Source organism: Pinus tabuliformis, chromosome 6, assembly GCF_031772625.1.
Source record: "Pinus tabuliformis cultivar Carrire ecotype Pingquan chromosome 6, CPIR1, whole genome shotgun sequence".
Lineage (NCBI taxonomy): Eukaryota > Viridiplantae > Streptophyta > Pinopsida > Pinales > Pinaceae > Pinus > Pinus tabuliformis.
The window spans coordinates 1914224032-1914242309 of record NC_142292.1 but is presented as its reverse complement, the minus strand read 5'-3'; the positions used below and the strand labels follow the sequence as shown (position 1 = coordinate 1914242309).

General features: G+C 36.4%; 1 protein-coding gene across 2 annotated transcripts in view; it reads right to left on the bottom strand.

The window, feature by feature from the left end:
• Nucleotides 1–17158: 17158 nt before the first annotated feature.
• LOC149266840 (plasma protein) overlaps nt 17159–18278 on the bottom strand; it is a 278870-nt gene continuing 277750 nt past the window's right edge. Inside the window, exon 7 of one of the 2 annotated variants that reach the window (XM_089431068.1) lies at nt 17159–17853. In XM_089431068.1, coding sequence (XP_089287194.1) covers nt 17669–17853 — 185 coding nt within the window. In that variant the 3' untranslated portion in view covers nt 17159–17668. The remainder of the gene's footprint in view (nt 17854–18278) is intronic. The other variant, XM_089431075.1, reaches the window with a different exon arrangement.

Below are 18278 nucleotides of genomic sequence, written 5' to 3'. Positions count from 1 at the left end.
TCTGATTTTAGTCTTTGGTATCCCAAAAGCACAAACTTATAGTGACATCTTACACCGATGTTGATTGGGCTAGAAGAGTGGATGATCGAACAAGTACCAACATAAACACATTCTTCATGGAAGATTGTCTAGTATCTTGGATCTATATTTCTTTCCACAGCTAAAGCTAAATATATAGGTGCTGCAGATTGTTGTACACAAATACTATGGATGAAGGAATCATTTAAGGATGTCAACATAGAGACTAATCAACCAATCACCATCTATTGTGACAACACTAGTGCCATCAATCTCTCAAAGAATCCAGCGATGCACTCAACAACTAAACATATTCCAATCAAATACCACTTTCTTTGTGAACAGATTGTTGAAAAAAATATCAAATTGGAATACATCAATACAAAGGATAAAATTGTAGATATCTTCAGAAAACCCCTTCCACAAGAAGATTTTGAACGTCTTCACCAAAATATGGGGGTCATTTCTCTTGCATCACATTAAGTAAACACATTCACAAGAGTAGGAGCGGCATGTTAGTTGGAGCAGTTTGATAGGCGGAGTACTTGAGCACCCCATTTGCCATTAATATCAAAGGGGGAGAGAATGTTGAAATATTTCCATCAATGAAAAAGGGGGAGATTGTTGGTCAATAATTGTCATTGATGAAATATATGCTCTCTTGATGAGCTCTCCTAATGGAAAATTGATGAATGTTGGACTATGACATATGGTTGATGAAATATCACTACACTATCATGATGCCATGGATGACATTGATGACTCACATGATGAAGAACTTGGAGACACACTATGATAAATAACTTGGAGTCATGACAATGACCTCTCGCTGTCACAATCACCTTCTTCACTAAAAAGTTCAAGAACAGTCACAAAGTAAAATAAATTTGGACACCTTAGAGGCATCTTTCCACAATGATTTCTATATCATCTGAAACAAGACTTTTTACTCTTTCTAATGAGCCTTTACTTGCCCCAAAACTCCCAACGGTTGATGAGATAATGAATTTTTAAGGTAGAAAAATATGAAATTACAGGCTAGGCAACCTACACTTGTCATCCATGTTGGCCCACTTTATGAAGATGTATCCCTTCGCTTTTATTAGCAAAAGGTCACTATAAATATAGTGATTTGACTTCATTCTCTTCATCCTTTTCGGTCATCATCACAGGAAACATAATCATTGTTCACAACTCATGAACAAAAGGAGAAAAGGAGCATAAAAATTGAAGAAAGAAGATAAGGGCATCTCGGAACCTCAACGCACTGTGATTTTTTGGCAATTCAATAAGGATACAACTACTCTCAACTCATAATTTCGAACTATGACCTTTGTAGTCACACAAAAACTAGGATTGTTTTTGGTGGCTCACTGCAATATATTTCAAGACCTTGTTTTGTGATTTATCACAGTGATACACACCTTCTCCCTCAATCAGCAAAGCAGTGTTGTGATAACCTTCAAATTATATTGTTGTTGTAGCTCAGACTATATCTCAGACTGTGTGGATAAACTTAGTGATACACCTTTAGACAGGTGCTACAGGAACAGGTTTATGAACAATAAAGGAGTATTGACCCACCTCCTCTCTCGGACTGTGCACTAGCTTGACTGTGGAATCAGCCTTCATTACAGTGACAGGATCCCTCTCTGCGGCTCGGATTAAGGACAATGTTGCTTGATTGTTGACTCAGACCTCATTACAATAATTGATCTTGAACAAGTGATCTTAGACAGTGTGGGTTGAAGCCTGTGATATTGGACCATGATGTGTCACTCCAACTAGGCCTATGAACTAAGATTACAGTATTGAAGTCAAATGGTAGACAAAGTACAGTGAAGTATAATGAAGTCAAGATCAAGAAGTTTTGGAGTTGATTGAACAATGAAGAATTTGCTCAAGGACATATACATAAGTACATCACTTATTTTCTATCAAAAGAAGACTAAATGATTGGTGTGCTAGGGGTTAGTGCCTCTAAACACAAGGTCAGAGCCTTGAGAAGGATAAGGTTGAAGCCCTTGAAGTTGTAGCCTCACTAAAGTCCAAGTTGGTGCTTGGCAACATGTTGGTGCCTAGAAAATTGAAGGGTTGGTGCCCTCAAATTATTATTGTACTAAATTATTTAAAGATTGAAGTCTCTCCTTGTTCTTAATAAAATTATTATTATTCATTTTTCTGATTCTAATTGTGAAGAATCTAACTGGTAAAAATAACAATTGAAAAGAAATATTGACTCACCCCCCTCTAAGTATTTCCAACAAAGGGTCATATGAGCTTAGTATTAATTGGAATAAATCATAAGAATCCTTTTATTCTCTTAGGCCTTAACCTTGTGAATGCCCATTACAATCAAGAAAACTCAAAACCTTATAAGGTCTTGTGCCTTTATTTTTAGGTTTTTTCTTAGATAGTGATTTTCTTATTTGAAGCCTTGTAACTTTATTAAGCTTCTCTTCAACTGAGATGTATCTCCATCACCTTGAACCTTTAAACCTAGAATATCTATTATAGGTGATCACAATCATATTGGGACTCCTCCCATCAGTGAAAGTACGTAAAGAGTAGGGGACCTTCATTGTGGTGATAGTGGGGAATTGTCCCATTGTTGTCACTTAGTCTAGTAATTGTCCTATAGGTTTTCTCCCCTTAGGGCCTTGCTAAATTTTGTGATAACAGGAACAAAGGTCATTTTAGGAGATATGCAGAGTTGAAATGTGTGCAAAGACTGAGAAATCCATTAGGGGAATTTTGAGGTCAAAAGTGGACCTCAAAACTAAGAAAAATACTTTCAAAACCAACTCTAAAATAACCTATAGGATTCAAGATTACGATGTCAACCATAAGGGTAAATATTTTTGAAGTTAAAGGAAGAAAACTATCTTTTTAATTGTATTTTCAAATTATATAAATAATTACCCACTCAACATATTTTTAAATTATATAAATAATTACCCACTCAACATATTTTTAATAGATCCACAATGAGATAAAATGAAAACATATGAGAAAAAAAAAGGTGTTTATTTTCATATATTTCCAGTTTATAAAAAATGTGCGAAGTGGATATTCACTGTATGCATAATTAAACTCATAGTTCTTATTTTATTATTTTCCTTATAAGACCCATTTCCAACCTCAAATTTAACATAATGAGAATGATTGAGAATGATAATTGTTATAACACAATATTGAAGAGTTGTTTAAATCAGCCGCAAAATGGGGTAGCAATTAGTTTAAAATAGATATGTAAAAACTAATATAATACCTCTGACACAAACACATGAAGAAACTAGTGGTGAAGGAATTTTAGAAACACATGAAGAAATTAGTGGTGAAAGATTTTGAGAAAAACTGAATTTATTATGACAAGATGTTGCACAACCAAAATGGTAACAATTACTTTGGCGATATCATTAGTAATATAATTCAAATGGAAAGTGCATCAAATTCATGTCAAATACTTTCGTTAATGGCAACTGGAAACAAGATATCAACATACAATAACCACAAGGTTCTAATGTCAACAGTAATGATAATCTTCAATGAAAATGAGAGAAATCAGTCTATGGATTGAAATAATAATCCTAGGCCCTCAACCCTAGGGTGTGATTAAAAAAAATGATAATCATCTAACAAACAATACATTTTAAAATATACCCAAACTCTATGTTAGAAACAATTGAAATGAGATTGTGATTATGATTCTGTATGTGGATGTCCTTATAATTCTAAGTAGTGCAAGTAATCTTATTGATAAATAACTATATATGGCATTTCAAGTTACTAATGTGAGATTGTTGCATTATTCTTTTGGGATTGAATTTTAGTGAAGGAATATTCATTATTTGTTTCTCAAACAACATACGAAGGAATTGATAAAGAAATTAAAAATAACCTTGTAATGCTTGATCGATGCAAATATAAGTACGCTTGAATTTATCCACATGTGAAGAGTTGGGACAAGTGAATGGAACTCAACATTAAAATATTATTGGATTAATAATTCAATGAACACAAAGACACATTTGAGTCATGTTGTGGGCATGATTTTAAGTTTCATGAGTGAACCTAACATTGTAATTTGCAAAGCGATAAAAAATAATCCTCAAGTAAGACAAATGAACCTTATGTTAGGAAATGAGTTCAAGATATACAATGAATGTAGGTTGAAATCTGACATGCATTTATATAAAAAAGGATCAACACACAACAAACAATCTATAATAAGCTACATAGGTTATCTATAGTGTATGTTCATAGCTAAACAAGAAGCAATCAATTGTGACAATTTTGAAAATAAAAGAATAATACAGAAGGCAATTATAATTACATGTAAGATTATCTTGTTGATGATAATTTTCCCTAATTTATGGATAAAATAGGATGCAATGAAAATTATTATATAGAAATATAGTTTAATAAAGTTGGTCAAGAATCTTCTATGCTTGACCAGACACAAAATGAAGAGATGCAAAATGAAGAAATCGAATCAACATATATTTTTGTACAAAGTCAACTCAACATCATCACTAATTTATCAAAGACAAGTTCAGAAAATATAAGGTCATGCTTGGAGCAGCCATAAATATGCCCATAAGACATAGTGTTAATTTAATATCAATGTAATATTATATGAACTTCTTAGTGAGTCTGGAGACACTTTTTCCTAAATATTAGTCATATATGAGATGAATTACTAGGGTTTACCACAAAGTCTTGCAAAATGTACAAATGCATATCATGTATCATATTTTTGTGTATTACTACCATCATTTGTTTTTTCCAATCTAACAATTCCAACTTATTAGCGTTTGCAAATTTATGTGGTGATGATCTTGACACTGTGATGTCAGAAATTGCTTCACAATAGACATTTTTATCATCAACGTTTAGAGTCTAAACCAAGACCCATCGTCAAGACAAAGGTCCAACTTAACTTTATATATAGAATTTATGCATGCACTATGAAACTTTGAAATATATATATAAATTTTTGTACACTAAACATGATAAGGAGATGATTCCATTTGCATTTTTTTTTTTAATCATTACAACAAAGATTTACTTTAAATGCCTAAGATATTTCCAACTTAAAACTTAACTGGTAACATAGATTATGTGCAATCACATAAATCTCATACTAGTGAAATATACTTGATGGTTAATGATTTAATAAAATATTGTATTAATATAAGAAACGTGAACTAGTTTGTTCCTAATCACCATACATGAATCACCTACCAACTCCATCCTTCAATATCCAACCTTTTGCCTAATTGGACATTGCTACCATATCAACATCATTTGAATAGTAAAACTCATCTTCAACAACTATATCTCTGGAGTCAATATTGTTTAAAAAATATATACAAACTTCACATTTTCTGTTGGGTCCCTATAATACTAGTGATTACCCCATTGCTATTGTAGTTATACCCTTATTTATATTGTTGTGCCCCTATTACCCCCATATTGTTATTTCTGTGCCCCATAGAATCCCTCTATTGTCATTTTTGTGGCTTTATATTATTATTGTTAGGTCGGCTGGATTATATTGTGACTCCTTAGACTCCTATATATAGAAAGGAGGTTTTGTCATTTGTATCATCCAATAATTGTTCATTTATGTAATGTAAAGGAGGTTGCCCCCTCGAAGAGGCTGAATTCTAAGGCGTTGATCTTTCTTTTCTATCTTTTCTTGAGCTGGTTTCATAACATTTGGTATCAGAGCTTTGGATTCTAGGGTTTCGCTACTCCAAACAGGTCATCGTGGCATTTTCGCTATAACTTTTTTTCTGTGACATTTCAGAAGTCGCAAAAAAAACCCATTTGAGAAAAATTGGCGTTGAACCTTGGGTACGAATTTCAGAGCTTTTCGCGCGACATTTTCGGAGATATGATCTGAGGAAGTTGGCCTTTTTGCAGACTCCTGAATTACATTCAAAACAGGTGACCTGGGGGAAATCGTCATAACTCTCTCTCTGAGGATCGGATTGAAATTTCGTAAAAAATTACAGAAAGAGGACGGACTGTAGTTTCTTGTATGTGTATTTCAGATTCAAAGGTTGAAACAGTGACTCGTGGCACGTCGTACAAGTTCGCTCTACTGAACCAGTCTAAAAGCAAGTCACTGTGGGAGATTTTACATAACTCTTCCTTGGAGAATCCAATTTGGCTCAGACTTGTGGCATTGGAAAGAGGACACAGAAGGCTACTGCAGGTAGCAATTTTAGAACTGGATGATTCGAAATTACAGAGATACATCAAATTCATTATCAGGCTTCTATAAAGTGAAAAAATGTGTGTAGTTTTTTTTTAAATTTTTGTGTAAGCTTGGTTTAACAGAATTCAAAGGGCATAGTAAAGCATTATTATCGGTAACTGATGCCCCGAGGAAAGAAAATGAAAACACCTAGTAAGGAACCTGAAAGCTCTAGCATGACTCATGAAGAAGAAGAAGAAATGCTACATGATATATCAAAATTACAAGAACAAGTGCAACAAATGTCACGCTCACAAAAGCTAACAGAAGCTAAGATAAGTGACGTGGAATCTAAGATAAAGGGCATGGAAGCTAAGATGGATGATTCGAAGACAGATTTGAAGAGAGACATGGCAGATTTGAAGATAGATTTGAAGACAAATATGGAAGAATTGAAGAAGTTGCTACAAGAAAGGGTCACTAATGGTGAAAAGGTAGTAAAGGAAACTCATGATGAGAACAAAAGAAATGTTAATCATGATACCATAGACGCTAATGTTGGATTGAAGATTCACCATGTTCCAAAAATCGATATGAGGAAGTTTGATGGCAAGGATCCCGCCACATGGATATTACAGATGGAGCAATTCTTCGATCTCAATAATGTGCAAAACACACAAAAGGTACGTATGGCAACTTTATATTTGGAACCAAATCAGTTTGTATGGTATCAATGGCTTTGTTCTCGTAAACAATTTATCACTTGCACAATTTTTACGGAAGAATTGATAGCACATTATGAGGATACAAAAAGCAACACTTTTTTTAACCAATTGATAAGTCTCAAACAAAAGGGTTCAATAATGGAGCACATTGAGGAGTTCCAAAAATTGAACATAAGGGTAAAAGATATTCCAGAGGAGCATAGGGTTGATGTGTTCATAGGGTCTTTAAAGGATAATATCCAACATGATGTGCGCCTTTGGGAACCTGATTCATTAGAGAAGGCATTCAGGTTAGCAAGAAAAATGGAAAGCAAAATTATGGCAACTAGGAAGCATACCATTCACAACTATAAAGACGGAAGTGTTGTTGCCCATAGTCTTCCACAACCTACCAGGTTGACACCACAACAATTGGAAGAAAAAAGAGCAAAAGGGCTTTGTTACAATTGTGATAGCAAATACACAAAAGGTCATAAGTGTGCTGAGAAGAAATTATTGTACATAGATTGTGAACAGGAAGAAGAAAAAGAGCAAGAAAGGTCAAAAGAAGAGGATATATTCCAGGAACAAAGCCTAGATGAAGAACAAATAAATCCGACCATATCTTGTAATGCATTGGCGGGAATTACCACTCCTCAAACCATCAAGATAGAAGGACAAATCAAGAAGAAAAAGGTAATAGTGTTGATTGATTCAGGAAGCACCCACAATTTTATTCATTGTAGGGTAGCAAAAGAACTGAATTGCTTCCTATATCTAGCACCAGAGTGTCAAGTGATGATTGCAAATGGAGGAACAATAAATTGTTCTGGAAAGTGCCATTATATCAAGCTATCCATGGGAGAATATGTATTGACTAGCCCAATGCTTTCCATTCCAATGGGAGGTGTTGATGTTGTACTAGGAGTCCAATGGCTACAATCCTTGGGTACAATAGCTTTTAATTTTCAAGAACTTTTCATGAAATTTTCTGTGGAAGGAAAGGAAGTTGAATTAAGGGGTATTGCAGGGAAACCAGGAAAGATAATCAGCTCTAATGGCATGACAAAGCTTCTAAAAAAGGAGCAAAGAGGTGTAATTGCACAATTATATTCGCTAGATGTTTCCACATTGGAATCATCTATTTCTCCAGATCTCCAAAAAGTCCTGGACAATCATTCCAAGGTATTTGAGACTCCCAAAGGTCTCCCACCTATGCGTGATCATGATCATGCTATTCATCTGATTCCAGGAAGTGTTCCTCCAAACATCAGGCCGTACAGATATCCATATGTCCAAAAAAGTGAAATTGAACGTATGGTTGCAGAAATGCTAGAGGCTGGTATAATTCAACCGAGTCAAAGTTCTTTCTCATCTCTAGTAGTATTGGTGCACAAGAAGGATGGATCATGGCGCATGTGTCCAGATTATAGGGAGCTCAACAAGCTCACTATTAAAGATAAGTTCCCCATTCCTGTCATTGATGAATTACTGGATGAATTGCATGGATCAATTTACTTCATCAAGTTGGATCTTCGTTCGGGATATCATCAAATCAGAATGAAGATTGAATGTTGAAAAGTGTGCAACAAGAAATGCTTGTTGAGATTGCAACAAGATGATGGAGCTTAGTGAAAAGAGTCGTCTTCACTAAGTGGGCCCGCAAGCTATTTTTGGCGCAAGTCTATTTTTAGACTATGTCTATTTTTAGACATATGGATCATGTCTATGGATTGCAGGTTGCTGTTTATGGATGATTGATCAAGTTGGGAAAAAAATAGATGGACTTCTATTTTTTATGAAAGTGTGAGTGATCATAGTGTGAGTGATCACAGTGTGAGTGATCAAAGTCAAAAATAGAAAAGTCAAATATTATTATCTCACAATAATATTTGGACTATAAACTTAATCTTATTCTCTTGGAGCACTTCAGGATGAGCTACGGATGTGGTACATGCAGATCCCAGAGGGAAATACGTGGTTACCTATGGGATGACTAATATTTGCATGCAAGACTTCAGTTAGAACTCAATCAATTGAGTTTGGTGAAGTTGATGGAGTTGTGTTCAGTTTAGCTTTGTTAAACTGGTTGTATTTAGTCTAACTGGCAAATAGACTAGAGATGAGTTGGGTGAATTAGTTATTAATTAATTCACAAGTTATTAACTCATAATACAACTAATGAATACATCAGTTAACTCAGTTGCATGTCAGTGCATGTTCAGTTCAGCAGGGACAGGTGTTAGAGAATCAGATTGCTATCAGTTGTGACTATAGTTGTGCACCAGATCTTGCACAATAAAGGGATTGAGTATGCCAATGAGTTTGCTCACGTATTTGCCCACATTATAGCTTGTTCTCACATCCAACAAAGTGTGAATGATTATTTTGAGGTGAAATATGAGTTTGGGAAGCCATTCTCATCAGTTCTTGAGCAGGTATTGAGCTGGAGAGGCAGGCAAGCAGTGGAATAGATTTGGAGATTAGATCTGAGCTGTATTGTGTGTAACAAGTGGAGCTGGTACTGGATTGCTTATGATAAGCATTGTACTATGTAATGTTACATGATTCAATCAATATAATATACAGATAGTGTGGGGTTTTTAGCGAGATGCTTTCCCCGGGATACATACTGTGTTAATGAGTTTGATTGATGCTTCTATGTGTGCCTGTGAATGTTTCTGCTTCTGTAAATTGATGATCAACGTAGAGGAGATTATGTATTATACATGTTCCGCTTATAATTGTATGATCAGGATAATCTCTGTGAATATGTGTTAAATTATTCAAAATTTCTACATGGTATCAAACCTAGATGATTTGTAGAAAAATTTCTACATGGTATCGGAGCTGCTTGATTTGTAGAAGAGATTTTTACAGGATATCAAGCGAGGATTGATCATCTGATCTACTATTCAGAAAGTGTTTACATTCTATTTCTTCAGGCAGAGTCTGTAATCGGGCCAGGTAGCCTCTGGATTCATCCTTCTTTTGGAAGGTGAAATATCCGGTGAATGCCCATACAGTCGATCTCTGTACAAAAAATATTTTGTTCTCACGAATTCTAGATCGGAAGCGGTTGAGTTTTGAGCTAGTGGAATTTGAATTTAATTCCAAAGCAAGAGATAAACTCAGAAACATTAGGTGTGAGAATGGAGACAGTATGCCCCAGTATCTCACGAAGTTCACCCAATGCCGGGATGAGCTGGGAAGTGTGGGGGTGACTGTCGGATGAGGATGGTGAGTCTAGCACTCCTTGACTTTCCGAAGAGTTGGCATTCCTATCAGGACTCTGTCAATGGTCGGGAGAAATTGCCAGGATGGGAAAGACTGTGGTCAGATCTTGTGCAAGAGGAGATTAGACGGAGCACCAGAGACGGTTCTTCATCCATGCAGGATGAGGAGAACTGTGCCTTAGTGAGTAAGGTGAAGAAGGGGAAGGAGAAGGGTTCTCTTTCCGAATCCAGTACTTCCAGTGATGGGAAGAAGGTTGACAAGTCGAAGGTGAGATGCTTTCGTTGTCATGAGATTGGTTCACGGGTCAGGAACCTGTATGCTCTTGAGGTTCAAGATGCATGCAAAGCCTTGAGCAGCGAGGCAACTGATGGAGACTTGGTGGTTGAGAGGGAGCGTATATTACCTCTCAACATGCAGAGCCAGAAGAAGTCTCAGACAATTGTGGAGGAGCCACGATTGGTGCAGCAACTTCAAGAGGTTGTGGAGGAGCCACAACAAGGGAAGCTGAGAGGAGATCGAGTAGAGACATCTACTCATCCAGAGACCTTCAGTAGGGGGAAACTTCAAGTCAGGTGGGTTGAGGGATCGCATGCAGCCATACCTCCAGGTAGGAGGTGGGGTGATGTGGATTGATCGTCCCAAGGAGGAGGGGCAGGATCCTTGAGGTACCCAACCTCTTGGATGAGACCTTGCTACGGGAGCCCCAGATGTGTAGTAGCAGGAACTGACTGATTGGGTAAAGACAGATGTGGATGGAGCGGCAAAGAGAGCGACAGTGCAGGGAATCCCAGGACAGTGCATAGCTAGCAGGCTGCAGCAATGCGAGAGGCACAAGTGTTTTGCACAGTGCTATGTGGCACAGAGAGGTGTGCAATGGTGCGAGATGCATGGAGATGTTGCAGTAGCGTAGATGTCAGAGAGGGAGCACTTGTCAGCAGCAGGTAGAGCTTCAGCATCAGAGGGTGTTTCTATCCCAACGGGGAGGTCAATTGGGAGGTGCAGTGCGGATGCAATGCTGGGAGATAGAACCAGCAGCAGCACGGATGCAGTCAGAGATCAAAGTGACAGAGGCTAGAGCAGTCAGATACTGAAGAGCACAAAGATGCAGAGTTTCAGTCGACAGAGGCAATAGCAGTCAAAGACTTTGATGACAGAGCAAGTGGACTGGCCAGATGTGTTGCATGGAGAACATTCCAGAGTTACAGGATCGGGTTTGAGAGGAAGCCTTTCTTGTTGAGAGGGAGTGTTGAAAAGTGTGCAACAAGAAATGCTTGTTGAGATTGCAACAAGATGATGGAGCTTAGTGAAAAGAGTCGCCTTCACTAAGTGGGCCCGCAGGCTATTTTTTGCGCAAGTCTATTTTTAGACATATGGATCATGTCTATGGATTGCAGGTTGCTGTTTATGGATGATTGATCAAGTTGGGAAAAAAATAGATGGACTTCTATTTTTGATAAAAGTGTGAGTGATCAAAGTCAAAAATAGAAAAGTCATATATTATTATCTCACAATAATATTTGGACTATAAACTTAATCTTATTCTCTTGGAGCACTTCAGGATGAGCTACGGATGTGGTACATGCAGATCCCAGAGGGAAATACGTGGTTACCTATGGGATGACTAATATTTGCATGCATGACTTCAGTTAGAACTCAATCAGTTGAGTTTGGTGAAGTTGATAGAGTTGTGTTTAGTTTAGCTTTGTTAAACTGGTTGTATTTAGTCTAACTGGCAAATAGACTAGAGATGAGTTGGGTGAATTAGTTATTAATTAATTCACAAGTTATTAACTCATAATACAACTAATGAATACATCAGTTAACTCAGTTGCATGTCAGTGCATGTTCAATTCAGCAGGGACAGGTGTTAGAGAATCAGATTGCTATCAGTTGTGACTATAGTTGTGCACCAGATCTTGCACAATAAAGGGATTGAGTATGCCAATGAGTTTGCTCACGTATTTGCCCACATTATAGCTTGTGCTCACGTCCAACAAAGTGTGAGTGATTATTTTGAGGTGAAATATGAGTTTGGGAAGCCATTCTCATCAGTTCTTGAGCAGGTATTGAGCTGGAGAGGCAGGCAAGCAGTGGAATAGATTTGGAGATCAGATCTGAGCTGTATTGTGTGTAACAGGTGGAGCTGGTACTAGATTGCTTGTGATAAGCATTGTACTTTGTAATGTTACATGATTCAATCAATATAATATACAGATAGTGTGGGGTTTTTAGCGAGATGCTTTCCCCGGGATACATACTGTGTTAATGAGTTTGATTGATGCTTCTATGTGTGCCTGTGAATGTTTCTGCTTCTGTAAATTGATGATCAACGTAGAGGAGATTATGTATTATACATGTTCCGCTTATAATTGTATGATCAGGATAATCTCTGTGAATATGTGTTAAATTATTCAAAATTTCTACATTGAAGACATTCCGAAAACGGCATTTAGAACTCATGAGAGTCATTATGAATTTTTGGTCATGCCTTTTGGCCTTACCAATGCACCTTCAACATTTCAAGGTTTGATGAATTCAATTTTCAAACCATTCCTTAGAAAATTTGTGTTGGTATTTTTTGATGATATACTAATCTACAACAAGTCTTGGAAGGATCATGTTGAACATGTTGACAAGGTGCTACAACTATTGGAGGAGAAACAATTATATGCAAAAAGATCCAAATGTTTCTTTGGAGTCTAGGAGGTGGAATGTTTGGGTCATATTGTATCTCATGAAGGAGTTAAGGTAGACCCTAGCAAAATTAAAGCCATTAAGGAATGGAAAATCCCCACATCCATAAAGCATCTGCGAGGATTTCTTGGGTTGACAGGGTATTATCGCAAGTTCATTAAGAATTATGGGAGAATAGCAACACCTCTAACAACATTATTGAAGAAAGATTCATTTTCATGGACTCCGGAAGCAACAAAGGCCTTTAAACATCTTAAAGAGGCAATGTGCCAAGCACCGGTCTTAGCTACACCAGACTTCACAAAAACCTTTATTGTGGAATGTGATGCTTCAGGAAATGGAATTGGTGCTGTTCTAATGCAAGATGAAAGACCCATTGCTTTTGAAAGTCGTCCAATCAAGGGAAAGTTTTTAAGAAAAGCTATTTATGAGAAGGAAATGTTGGCAATACTCCATGCACTTAAGAAATGGCGACCCTACCTAATGGGAAGACACTTCAAGGTAAAAACGGATCATGATAGTCTTAAATACTTTTTAGAACAAAAAATATCCTCTGAAGAGCAACAAAAGTGGGTCACAAAGATGTTGGGTTATGACTTTGAAATCATCTACAAAAAAGGGAAGCAAAATGTGGTGGCAGATGCACTCTCAAGAAAGGATGAGGATATGGAAGCATTGTTGTGTGCCATTTCTATTATCCAACCAGATTGGATAAACGAAGCAAAGGAGGAATGGAAGAATGACGAAGAAGTGTGGGCACTTATTCGAAAGCTACAACAAGATTCCAGTACTTCTGATACATTTAGCTGCCAAAATGATTCGTTATGGTACAAAGATCGCTTATACCTCTGTAAGAATTCCCAGCTAAAACAAAATATTCTTATGGAATTGCACACTTCTTCCTTAGGAGGGCACTCAGGATTTTTAAAAACTTACCACAGGGTTAAGAAGAAATTTTTTTGGGATGGCCTTAAATCAAATATTCAAAAGTTTGTGGCGGAATGTTTGGTTTGCCAACAAAATAAAGTTGAAACAATTAAGACACCGGGTCTATTACAACCTTTATCCATTCCAAGCCAACGTTGGGAGGAGGTTTCAATGGATTTTATCACAGGTTTACCCAAGTCTAAGGGAAAGAGTGTCATCATGGTGGTAGTTGACAGACTTACCAAGTATGCACACTTTTGTGCATTATCACATCCATTTAAAGCCAGTACAGTTTCTACTGCATTTATGGAAACAGTTCAAAAGCTATATGGAAACCCAAAGATCATTGTAAGTGACAGAGATCCCATTTTCACTGGAAATTTTTGGACAGAATTATTTTCTTGTTTTGGTACTCAGTTAGCTCATAGCTCATCTTATCATCCTCAATCTGATGGGCAAACTGAGATAGTAAACAAATGTTTGGAAGGATATCTTCGTTGCTTTGTATCTGATAAACAGACACAATGGGTCAAATGGTTGCCTCTGGCTGAATGGTGGTATAACACTTCCTTCCATACAGCAACAAAAATGACCCCATTTATGGCACTTTATGGGTACCAACCACCATCAATCACATCATATTTAAGAGAAAATTCTAAGGTTCAGGCAGTGGAACATCACATCGAACATCAACAACAAGTCCTCCAACTCTTAAAGGATAACCTCGTGTTGGCACAAAATAGAATGAAACAACAGGCAGATCAACATCGCAGTGAAAGAAGTTTTGATGTAGGTGATTGGGTATTCCTACGGCTACAACCATATAAGCAAATGTCCCTAAAGCAAACTAAGAAGGATAATAAATTATCACCAAAGTATTATGGTCCGTACAAGGTGTTGGAAAAGATTGGTACTATAGCATACAAATTGGAGCTTCCTGCAGCTTCTCGATTGCACCCAGTTTTCCATGTTTCATGTTTAAAGAAGGTTATAGGCGACAAGCTCCTAGTTCAAACAATATTGCCAGAAGTTGACGAGGAAGGAAAAATTATATTGGAACCGGAAGCAGTGACAGAAACAAGAACTCGACAACTACGAAATCGATCAATTTCAGAGTATCTTATCAAGTGGAAGAACTTATCCGCTGAAGATTCCACATGGGAGGATGAGAATTTTATGCAGAAGTATCCAGAACTGCTCAAGCGTTGAGGACAACACTTTTTTGAAGGAGAGGGGCATGTTGGATCCCTATAATACTAGTGATTACCCCATTACTATTGTAGTTATACCCTTATTTATATTGTTGTGCCCCTATTACCCCATAGAATCCCTCTATTGTCATTTTTGTGGCTTTATATTATTATTGTTAGGTCCGCTGGATTATACTGTGACTCCTTAGACTCCTATATATAGAAAGGAGGTTTTGTCATTTGTATCATCCAAGAATTGTTCATTTATGTAATGTAAAGGAGGTTGCCCCCTCGAAGAGGCTGAATTCTAAGGCGTTGATCTTTCTTTTCTATCTTTTCTTGAGCTGGTTTCATAACATTTTCTCCTTTAACATCACATCTCATAACATTGCAGAAGGCTATTGAAAATGGTGATTAATTCCACCCTCATCAAATGGCACCCTCCTTAGTATGCTTAACAATGTTCATGAGAACATGCATTGTGAGTGTGTTTTCCTTTCTAAGAGAAAATCATCGGGTGATAGCATATAGACAGAGAAATGAGGAAAATACAAATGATAATGATGTTGAAAATGGGTATATGAACCCGTGAAAAAATAGAAATTGGACACAATTTATAAATACAACATTTTGAAAATATTTAAAAAAAAATGTAATTAATAATGAATTTTTTATACCAGATCTATAAATTGTGACCAATGTATTGTTCACAATATTAACAACTATAATGCTATGACCAAGGCATTGTTCACAATATTAACAACTATAATACTAAAGTCCATAACAACTCACATATACATGTATGTACAAGTGATATACCATTTTATTTTATTTTATGGAAGAAAAATGGATACATTTTCTTATGATAATACCTTTATTTAATCCCACTAAATCTAGGTAAGACTTTTAAAAGATACTCTTATGATTTCAAAAGAATAAAAAATTGATATGTACCATAACAAAGTTTATCCTCTTCTAAATTCCATTGTTTTGTAAATGTTTTCTTAAAGCACACACATTTGTATATGTTTTCTTAAGGCACACATATTGATAGATTAAAAGAAAATATGATTTATTGAGGAGCTTCAAATTGATAAATATGATAGAAAGTAAAAACAGTATCTCAAAAATTAAGAGGTAATAAGGGAATTGAGTGTGTACACGATGTATTTCACAAATGCAGAATCGTAGCAATCCTCACTAAGCATGAAGCATCAAAGAGAATATCCCAGGGACCGACTTTTATTCAAGGCACGTAGAGGCAAACTAATCAGTTTGTATTGTTCACCAACCCCACCCCCTAGGAGATGTAATTTGGAGTCTCCCTGGTAACCAAGACAAATAACAAATATGAGTAAAATCATGAATCGGGACATTGCGATAACCGAAAATTCATAAATGATATGTGTGGACCTCCTGAGCCACAATGAGAACATGGGGGCCTAATACACATGAGATTGTGTTTCGCCCTTGAGCTTCATGCGCTCACATAATCAGAATATCAAGATTCACATTTTCCCCTAGTAAATCATTTTGTGAGCTTTTGTTTTGAGATTTATGTATATCCAATAACATTTTTTTAAAAGTGGCTGTATTTAGTAGCATGGGCAAAAATGTTAAAAAGAGTTTATGATAACTTACATATAAAAAGATGAAAAGAGGAATACCCACTAAAAACAATGCATTTATACGGCAGAATTTCATGGTAAACAAGATATCATCAAGACTATGAAGGCAACTCCAAACAGTGACCAATCTCTGCAGCAAGATTACTAATTCATTTATCATTACCCTTGAATATTGGCATGTTTTCAATCGGATAGTCTGGGCAGCTTATCCTCGGATTTTCACCTATATCTCATGACATGCAGGGATTTTGCACTACAAATGTAGTTATTTGATTTTGAGGCCTATTTTGGCTGGTTGATATAGAGGATCCTCGAGACGGAGAGGAGCGTGTGATTGTTTTCATTTTTAAAGTAACCTGAGGAGGTTTGCATTCTCCCAAGGATCAGATTACAGGAGAGTTGGGATCTAGAACACTAGATGCTGTTACTTTGCTTCTGCTTATATATCCTATTTGAATAATCTAGGATTTCATAGAAAACTTGAATTCAATTAGTTGGGTGATTGATTAAAAAAAAAACAGCTAAATCCAAGACCCTATATACCCTTCCATCTCATTCAAACTAGGCCACCTTAATGCAGCCAATACTCTTTGTGACTAAATTAAACTCTATCTTATTATAGTAACATATATCCTGAAAGTTTCTTCAGAGTCTTTACAAATCATGGTAAAACTGGAATAAACTTAAAAACTGCGGTATTGCTATTCCGAAGCACTCCATGTATAACCAAAAGCTGAAACTCCTCTGCCCAATTGGAAGTTCACCTTCACTTCCTCCAGTCTCATGAAACCTTTTGCATTTACGCCAAGTGACTGTTGTCACTAGACCAAATTCTTTTGATTTTTAATCCATTACCAAAGCTAATCATTAATCACAGGTTTCAAAGGCACTGGTGACACAGAATGTCACCTCAAATTGCACACAAGTTTTACTATTTTACACATCTACATGGAAATTTAGCAGTGAACTTTTCCTGTGGATCTTTCATCCTTCCTTCCTGTCTCAGGATGAATGTAGCCGACTTTCTCTTCAAAGGAATGAATCAGTCACCTGAAATGTTATTCATGGACTCAATGACATAGAGACAAGTTTTTTAATCTTGAACTGTTGAGCCTTTTTTGCATCTATTGGTTGAAATACCACTTCAGTGTCTCTCCTCACATTGACCACTATTTGATCAATTTGAGATGGACCTTCTTGTCTGTAATCACGAGATGAACAAAATAACTGAACAGGTGAACCTCCCCCTGCAAAGTAAGCCACAATTCAAATTCAGTCTGCCATTGTATCAGAGATTAAATGAAAATTTTCCTAAAGAAAACTATTATCATATTCACGAAATTCAAAATCATACCCAATTTGCTTCATTCAGATTAAAAGGGTTTCCATTAAGCCATTTTCTGAATTATTGACATTTTATCTATCCACATTGTACAATTTTGTCTTCTTAAATGCATGTGTATTCTCTGAAACTTTTCAAAATAGAAATTCTTGAGTGCCCCATAACCCTAGGCATCACAACCTTGCTATGATTGACTTGTATTTGCTATAATGATTTACAACTTGGATAGACTAAAAGTGCTGCTATTCTATTAGCAGCAGTTTTGTATCAAGAAAAGAACATTACATAAATTCCCCAAAAGTAGTCTGTCCTTCTAGAGGTGATTAGTAA